The 9,138-nt window shown below is 36.7% G+C and overlaps 1 protein-coding gene across 1 annotated transcript in view; it reads left to right on the top strand.

The window, feature by feature from the left end:
* Window positions 1-948: 948 nt before the first annotated feature.
* PLPPR5 (phospholipid phosphatase related 5) overlaps window positions 949-9,138 on the top strand; it is a 64,932-nt gene continuing 56,742 nt past the window's right edge. Inside the window, exon 1 of the mRNA XM_069862221.1 lies at window positions 949-1,023. Coding sequence (XP_069718322.1) covers window positions 955-1,023 — 69 coding nt within the window. The 5' untranslated portion in view covers window positions 949-954. The remainder of the gene's footprint in view (window positions 1,024-9,138) is intronic.

Here is a 9,138-nt window from a genome sequence, read left to right as displayed (position 1 = left end):
TTGAAAATTAAACCTATATTTTGGGGGTTTTTTTGTTGATTTTGGCTTGTTTTTTAATTATTTATTTATTTAGGAATAAGAGAAGAGTCTAGAGGGGCTGCCCAACATTTAGAAGTTTTCTAATTCTTGAAGATGCTAAATCCTATGGAGATTTCAGTCCATTTACTATTCCTGTCATGGGCTGACTCCCAGTATCATTTCACCCAGAGTCTGTTGCTTTCTGTTTGTCTTTTCCTATGGCAGAGATCAGTAATGCAAGTTTTTCTTCCAGGAGGCTATTGCTTTTTTTGTTTTGTTTTATTTTTAACAACAGATCTGAATTTTCTTGCAAAGAACTAGGAAAGCTTTTGTAGCTGTGGTGTTGAAATAAATATTCTGTGGATCCTTCAAAACTAGAAATCAACTGTACTGTGATTGCAAGACACGACTTCACAGCTTGGTAGTTCCTTCTACTCCTGTCTTCTCATGCTTCTGTAGAAGCTTGGTAGACTAAAATTCTATTTTTGAAAAATTTTAAGCCATCGAGTAATGCCCCTTCAACAAAGCCTTCTAGTATATACTTTAAGAACAGACTTAAATTTCTTTGAAGTCAATAGAATTAGAAAAGCTCTGCTGAAAAGAGATCAAGGATTTGTTTTGTTGAAGTATGCAGGAATATAATTAAAACAATTTTAATTACAAATCTTTGTGTAGATACTGTTATTTGGAACAAAAATGGCTGGAATCAATTTAACAAAATAGTAAAATCTAAATTAACTTGAAGTGCTTTTATACTCAAATAAAGGAAAGCACATGAACAGTCCTCTTCCCTATTGTAATTCTCACCATTCCTTATTTTGGTACAGATCTGTATTTTAAGTAAGCCTTTTATAGTTTGCTGTGGTCACTTTATTTCAAAAAATGCTAGCTTCCTACAGATGGACACAACATGTATTTTTTCCTTCACAGGTGAACATGATCTCAAACAACAGGCATCAGTCTCAGAGAAGCTACATGACATCACCACGCTTCATGTTAGTTGAGGTAAGAATATACCACATAGAGATTGCTAAGTTCTTGGGTGCATTTTTTAAGAAAATGCACTCAGCAGCAAAAGATTTATATTTTGCCAACATATTTATGTTTATCTCAACATGGACTGCTGTCTTCTGGTTGGCAATCACTTATGGCAGCTGTGAGTAAAATTTCTTTTCCTATACTGTATTTTTTCCCTAGTTCTTTCAAGAGAGGGAATGAAGGCAGTTCCCTATACCTGTAATTTCATTTTAAGTGGATTTGCTGCTCTCAAGTGCCAGAATCCAGGACAGTGAAGTGGCTGTGAGCTTGACCCATACAGATATTGGTGGTTAAATCTTTATAATTATATTCCATCAGCCTAGAATTCTTTCATTCATCAGTCTTAAACCACCTTACATTTGAGAGCAATTATCATTATTTAATAAATGATAATTAATTTTAAAGATAGGGACCAGTAGGACAGAAAGTTACGTTAATTGTTCAAGGTCATACAATCTGTCAGGAACAGGAGAGATTTTGTAATAATGCATATTGAGTAACTTAATCACCATCTTAACCAGTTTTCATTTCTTTTGCTTTTATTTTTGAGACTGTTCTTACTGAGGCATTATGAACAACTGTTTCTTTACTCTGTTGCTTGCAGATCATGCTTACAGCAGAACTTCATCCAGTTTTATCTGCCCTGCAGTGGAGCTGGAGCTGCAGCACGGCATAAATATATTTGGCTTTATTTGATCTGACTTCAAGGTGGCTCACTTCACCTCCTCCATGAACTTAGCAGAACTTACCACCTGCAGGGATTTTGGCGTGCCTGGCTGCTGTAGCTATATCTCTACTCTTAACCTAATAATGCTGCCGCTAGCTTATCGAGGGTTAGATCTAGAGCTGTAGGGATAAGGATGCTGCACAGCCATAGCAGTGTATGTGGCCAGGGGCACGCTCATTGCACTCAAGTATGTGAAGGTGACAGGTACAGTCCCTTAGTCCTTGTAGTAAATCTTGGGCTAGCATTTAGGTGTAAGTGCAGTACATTGCAGTCACGCAAGGTCTGTGGTACGGAAATGTCCCATTTCTGGCTAGGTGCAAGCTCGCTTCAGAATTGACCAAAGTATGTTGTAAAAAATATGTTATTATATAACATTGTATTTCTTGTGACCCAGTAAAATATTGATGCGAAGGAGAATGTAAATTCTTCATAGGGCAGATTTTACACTGGTAACTCAGTTTAGGGGAGTTTTGTCCATTTATAGCCACAAAGGTTTTGTCCCCATTTCTCTTAAGGCATTTCCATATTCAAATGATTTGGATCATTTATAAAATTCAGGCACCATTTTGATTAGCTTTTAATGCATGTTAATTATAATGAAAAATCTTGATGGTTCTTCCAGGGTCACCAGCTGATTTGGTATGAGGGGGCCTGAGGGACATGATAAGCTCTATTTTGAGCACAATTTTTTCTAACTTACTTGTACACATTGGTATCATTGGATTCTGTGGACTGCAGATCAAAGCAGAACATCTTCAGATAAACATTGGTCAGGTTGAGGGAGTGTATTGGATTTGCATTCAAGTTTCTGGTCAGCCAGAGACTTCCTGCACTGTACTGAACACACTGTTTGAGCCTTAATGCAGAGGCAGGTGGGCATTGCCCTCCATGACCTTTCAAAGATGGTGGAGAGCTTAGCAATAATATCTGCCAGCTCCCTGAGCACTCATCAATGCAATCTCATCAGGACCCATAGATCTGTGGGCGTCTAGTTTGCCTAAATGAGCTCTACCCTGATCCTCCTCGACCAAGGGAAAGTATTTCCTAAAATCCGAACAATTATACACCCACGTTTGGTAATATACACAGATGAAAGACAACAGGTATGTTGTAGCAGTACTTTACTCTAGAATCAGTTTGTATCATCATTGTTCTGCAGGTACAAAAGGTGATTCAAACATTTTAACTGTTGTAATAATTTTTTGTTAAAGCAATTGTATAAGAGAAGTATGCAATATTTGAGCACCTGGGTTTAGGTATTTGTGTGACAAAAAGCTCTGTTAGATTTCTCAGCCTTCCTTTGAAAGCCTCATTTTATGTTCCTTACTTCTTTAGCAGAAGAAATTAGGCCACTCACGTACATAAAAGTCATGATAGCGCAATAACAGTTGCTTACACTCAGGCTGCACCTGGAGAGCAAAAGAAGGTATCAGGTAAGGTTTCAAGTATCTACAACCATACAGCTACCAAAACGAGTCCTCTATACTGACAGAAGGGAACAGAAGTCATGGGGTGCCAGTGGCAGTAGTGATGACTGTCATTTAGTGGCGATTGCCTGTAGAGGGATGATGTGTCTGCAAAGTTTATTCAGTTGGGCTGTCCATCAGAGAAATTACTTATCTGCAGAGGCACAGTAGAGGAACTAAGTAGCTGTGTGTGCCCTTGCCAGCTTGTATTTCAAGAGTTTATTTTGCATGAGGGACAGAAACAACTCTACTTTCCTTGAAATATCTCAGCTTTTATTGACTTGAGTATTAGACAATTTGAGCAGATGTAAATGAGATACAGGCCATGACACAAGACTGTAAGCAAGTTCTAGCCCGCTTCTTGGAGACACAAGCACCTGTGTCCTTGCAGCACTTTCTCCTGAGGTCCAGAGCAGCCGGGAATCAGGGGCTTAGCCCTCATCCAGGGCTCACCCCAGCACTCCTGGCTGTGAGGAAAGCAGCAGTAGCAGAGCACGGGGCAGCACTACTAAAACTATACGAAGGTCAGTAAGTGCCTTAGCCCTGGAAGGAGATTTGAGGGTGTTTGGTGGAAGTTACAGTGGGGAATAGTTACATACATGTTAATCAGATTGTATTTCACCCTCTTCAGAAAAACATGACATTGTCACGAGTAGCCTGGAGGTTAGGAGTAAAAGAAAAGGTGGAGATCAGAGTGATTTACATCAGGGGAATGCTAAGAGTAGTTCCTCTGTTGCAACAAGGCAGCATGAGGTTTTCTGCATTTCTTAGAGTTTGCTCCCAAGCATAGGCTCAACTCTGCTAAGCAATGATGTTACACTTATTTGGTAGATCTAGTCTGTGCTCTTGGCCTTTCTAGTAATATTTAGTGCATTTTTTTTTATAACTCATTTATGCCCTTGGGAGATAAATTATCTAAACAGATAAGATGTACAGGAATCTTCAATAGTAAGAAACTCACAGTCTCTGTAGACTTCATTCTTCTTGTGATACTAAGGTCTATACCTTTCAAAATGTCAGCTTTTCTCTACAGAACAGTCTGGTAAACTGCTACTGTCAACATTCCTAAAAACCTCCGTCTTCTTCACAAATGATAAAAAAGAGACACCTGGGTATTTTGTCATCTGTTCCAGATTCTTTCATTAGTCTAATTCAAAGAGATGAACCTGTTTCTTCTATCTGTTGATCTTAGTCTATGGAACTAGGAACTATCAGACTATTCAAACTGGATTAGACTTTGAAAACTCAGACTCTGAATCTGCATGACAGAACTTCAGCTGTGCAAACATCAATTATATGCTGTTGCTGTCAAGAGCTTCTGCTGGTTCAAGGCATCATTTATGCTGTTTCTTTGGTACTTGGCTTTCTGTATCAGATGTTGAATTCTTCTGATTTGTTGTTGCACTTGTTTATTTCTTGTTTTCCTGCTAGAACCTTCTCCATTAAAGAAGTTAGTTTAAGCATCAGATTTTGAGATTGTTCTCCTCAAAGCCATGCAGTATAAGTTAGTTTCTCCAGCAGTACCAACTCATGCAGCTATTACGACAGTTCAAGTTATTGTTCAAGAGTATTGTTCAGTTTACTGTTGTCCTAAGTCTTCCCTACCTTGCCCATTCTCATGCAAAATCTAGTTTATTTCTACCTTCCCTGAGATGTTTTAATTTATTTGTTGTTTATTGAAATATCTTTTGCTAACACATATGCTGAAAAATGCTGTCCAGGTAACAGCTGTGAGATAACCTTAGCTATAATATCTCTCTTTAATGAAGATACTTTAGACCTGACAATTAGCTGTCAAAAATGCCAGTCAGTTAAGACTCAGTCTTAACCACCCTAAATCTAACTGTACTAATCTTTGTAACTACTTACTATCACCAGGTGCAAACTTCCACTAATCTTGCACACTTTTGCAATTTTAGGCTTAGGCATTCTCCTACTAAAAACATGAAGTGAAACTAGTTAAGCAATCTATTTTATGTGGTTTTTTCTGTTTTTTTTTTTTTCCATTTATGCATATAAATATACTCATTGGAATCTCTATAGGAGGTAGAATTCTTTCACCTAGTAATTTATAGATATTACTAAGTTTACCTTTTTTGAATGTAGGAATTAAGACTATTACTAACTCTGGCTATGGGCAGGTCCTTGAACATATGTACCTGTGAGAATATTGACTTCTATGTACTTCAGGTATTTCAGAGTTACATTCACAAACTACCTATCTAAATTTTGTGAAAAATTTACCTTAATGTGCAAGGGACTTCTGACTTCTTAGCAGATAGCTCTGAACTGTACTTAACTATGCAGATAGACTGTCCTTTTTTAGGTTTTGTTGAGGATATGTTTTGTGGAAATACAGCAGTTGGTTTTTTTTTTTTATGCTTTTCAGGAGATCCCTGCTGACATTTATCTCTGCCTTGGTTATGCACTCTGCAGAGCTCTTTATGCAATTTATTCTCCATTGAATTGTGAGATTCCTGGTAGATGAGAACCAAGATGACTGAGACAATTTACAGCTGATTCAACAGTATGAGGTCAATCTTGGTTTCTCCTTTACCCTTTCTGCAGTTCTCTTAGCCTACCATTTTTTTTCTCCTCTTTTTTTCTGTTATCAGTATCTAATTAGCTTTTTAACAGTCTTAAATCTGGGCAGTAAGGCATTTTTTAGCATAGGATGCAAAAACTAGCTGCATATGAACGACTGTACTGCAGTTGTATGAATCTGTGGTGATATTGGAAAGCCAACAAGAAAGTAAGCAAAAAGCCTTTTATACTTCTCATCAAAATATCCAGTATTCAAAATGGCAACTCATTAAACAATCTTTATTTCAATTTAAAACTCTCAAATTATATCTCTTCTTTAAATCTAGAACTTTTAATTTTTTTTAAATGTATCTTAAAGATACTGCACTGAATTGAAACACTAGTCATGTACTGGAAATTTTTCTTAGATGAACAGAGTTAGTGGTTTCTGCTTCTACCGAGTATATTTGCTGGTGTTAACTTATTTGTATATTTATTCCTATTCCAAGTGTTTTAAACCCCTTTAGGTATGGAGTAACTTTTTTCCTTCAATGTGAAATGAAAGCACATGAACAAGAAAGTACAATGTTAAAGTGTTATGCAGATTTGTTTTGAATAATACTGTTATGTATTGTTGATCTCTTCTCCATGATTTAGCTCTTAAGGTTCTGCAAAGCCTCTTGAATGCAAAATGTAGGTCCTGAAAGGAATTACAGAAAGCATAAAGATTATGATAGCAGTGCTACTGTAATAATAACAACAAACCCAATAATAATTTTAAAATATATTCGTCTGTCTTTTTAATTAAGTTGTAAGAAAATGAAAACTCTTTTAAAGCAATATAGTGCTTTGAATGCCATAGATAAATGCAAAATACTGGGACAGGATCAATGCACAGAGGTTTGATGGAATTGAAGTTACAGAGATTTAATATGAAAAAATAAATCAATAAATTGCAGCTGTAAATCCTGCTCCATAGCTTTCAGTGACTTTGGCTGTCCTTGTCTTGGTTCTTGGTGGAAAGTTTCCTTCAAAAAACAAGGAGCCCTTTGACTCATTTTGTCTTTGCGAAAATATATTTTTTGCTGTCCTGCATATTTCTTGGAGCATATGAATTGGTGGAGATGACTGTTTTTTTCTAAACTTCCATCTCATCAACTACTCCTGGCTTATGACTTCAGATACAAATACAATCCTAAGAGGTGGTACAAAGAAGTTGCTTTAGGAAATACATAAGTTTTAAGTAGGAAGTTAATTGCTTAGAGAGCCTTTGTCACTAAATTTGTCCAGGATATTACAGAGTTCTTTTTACAGAGAAATTGTCATGACTCACTGTCCTCTAACCCCATTCCAAAAACAGGGGAAATAAAATCATTGATCCTTTTTGCTGAATTTGATAGATTAATCATTTTGCAAAGAGCATGGATGGCGATACATCTCTAGAGACTGTGTGTGAGTCTCCTGTTCCAATGGATTCTTCTTTTCCTTTGTGAAAACAGAAGAGTTCACCTGTTCAGAGTCTGAACCTTGTGGATGTTATTGCCATTTATCGAATAGCCTATATTTATTGCACTGTTCATTTAAATTACTTTTGGATAGAAATTGCCTAACATGGAATCAAATCTTTCACAGTTCTTTTCAATTGCTGATTTCTGTAATTCATTTTAGTAATGCTTGACAATGAAAAATATATGTGCCAGAAAATTTATCTGTTTTGTTATTGCAAGACAGGAACAGTCCACTCTTAGAAAGAGTAACCACAGGGGCTCTGGCTATCTGTGTAATATTTTACTTTCAAGAGGATCAACACGTTTTATTTGATAGTAACTTGAAAAACTAAATTTCCAACCACATCTAATAGGATTATAAACATTCAAAGAAAAGATTTCAACACTAATCATTCAGTGAGAGCAATGCAACTGAGAGAGAAAGAACTGAAACTGATGGAAAGCACTAATTGTGCCAATGAAACTTTTTAATGTCTTCTACTGACAAGGCAAGCTCTGGAAAGTGGCTGCATCTTTAAAATGGATAAAGCATAGTAATTCAAACACGTTTTTTATTTGCAATGTAATCCTCCCAAGCAATTTCTGAGCTTAGCTCTCATAAACCGGTAACACCCTACTAAGAAATTTCAGCGTAGCAGGTAATTGTTTAAGGACTTGCATATCAAACAACCAGATGCAAGTAAACATCCTGCATGTGAGGCTGCATCAGCCACCCCAATCAGGCAATGCAGAAATGAGCCACCTCCCTCTCTTTTTTCATCTTCACCTGCTGGTACTGAACATGATTGTAGTAGCCAATAATATAAAGCAGGTACTGTTTCTCCAGCTTTTCATAATGCCTATTTTATTTATGAGTAATGGATCAAAGCACAAGAAGGCAGGAAGGGAAGATGCCAAAGACAGCAGGATCTAAGGGAGCTGTATTCTGAGGGAAACTAAGCTAGGAATACTTTTTCTGGAATTGTCGTGAAGTCTGAAAAGGTTTCCAGAATTTTTGGTCTTTGCTCTGATGCAAAGACTTTTCCAGCCCTGACCCTGAGAAATATAGAGGGGAAAAAACTTCCTAATATCCAGCGGTTTACCTCTTCTACTGGCTAGCCTAGAAGAAGGGAGGGCATCATGAGTTTTGTATCTATTGGATATGAACAAGGAGTTGAACTTGCCTTTCTCTGTGAGATACTTTTAGTATGCTTAGCTATATTTCTAGGCAGTGTAAGTCTTTCTTTCTAAGAACATGTATAGCATAACTATCCCAATTGGTTTATAAGTTTATTACTCTGTATTTCTTTAAAGCACCCCCACTGGTGATATTTTTCTTGAAAACTGAGATGAAAAGATTATGTAGAAGTATCTATTCATTACATAAAACTAGTAAGATACAGTTACTGGTGCAGGATTAAATTGCTGTGTGTGAACAGCAACGAAAAGATCTCCTTTCTGTCTTTGGGGAATTTATACAACAAAAGCTGGTCTGCACCCCCATTTGCATTTACCTTTGTTTCTGGAGTTGCTAGTTGCAACATTATTGTAAGACAGTTGAGATATTAAGCAGAGAGTACATGATTAAAACCTGTGTGGATGATACACATTTTTTAGAGCCATACATAGTACATCATACATATTTTTCCTAAATGTATGCTTGACTTTGGCTGTGCAACTAATGCAAACGTCAGCAGGGATAAATTTGATATTGTTCCCATTTCTGCGGCATGACTTTTCCTTTTATTTTTTATTTTTTTGCTAACTGAATTTTTAAATGCTCCTAATGGAATTAAAGACTGGACGTTAGGATGCCTAATAAGCTAAATAATTTGCTTAACTCCAATTTGGATACTGTCCTAGTTGCTGTAGAAGCAGT

Source organism: Phaenicophaeus curvirostris, chromosome 8 (genome assembly GCF_032191515.1).
Source record: "Phaenicophaeus curvirostris isolate KB17595 chromosome 8, BPBGC_Pcur_1.0, whole genome shotgun sequence".
NCBI lineage: Eukaryota > Metazoa > Chordata > Aves > Cuculiformes > Cuculidae > Phaenicophaeus > Phaenicophaeus curvirostris.
This window is presented reverse-complemented; position numbering and strand designations above follow the sequence as displayed.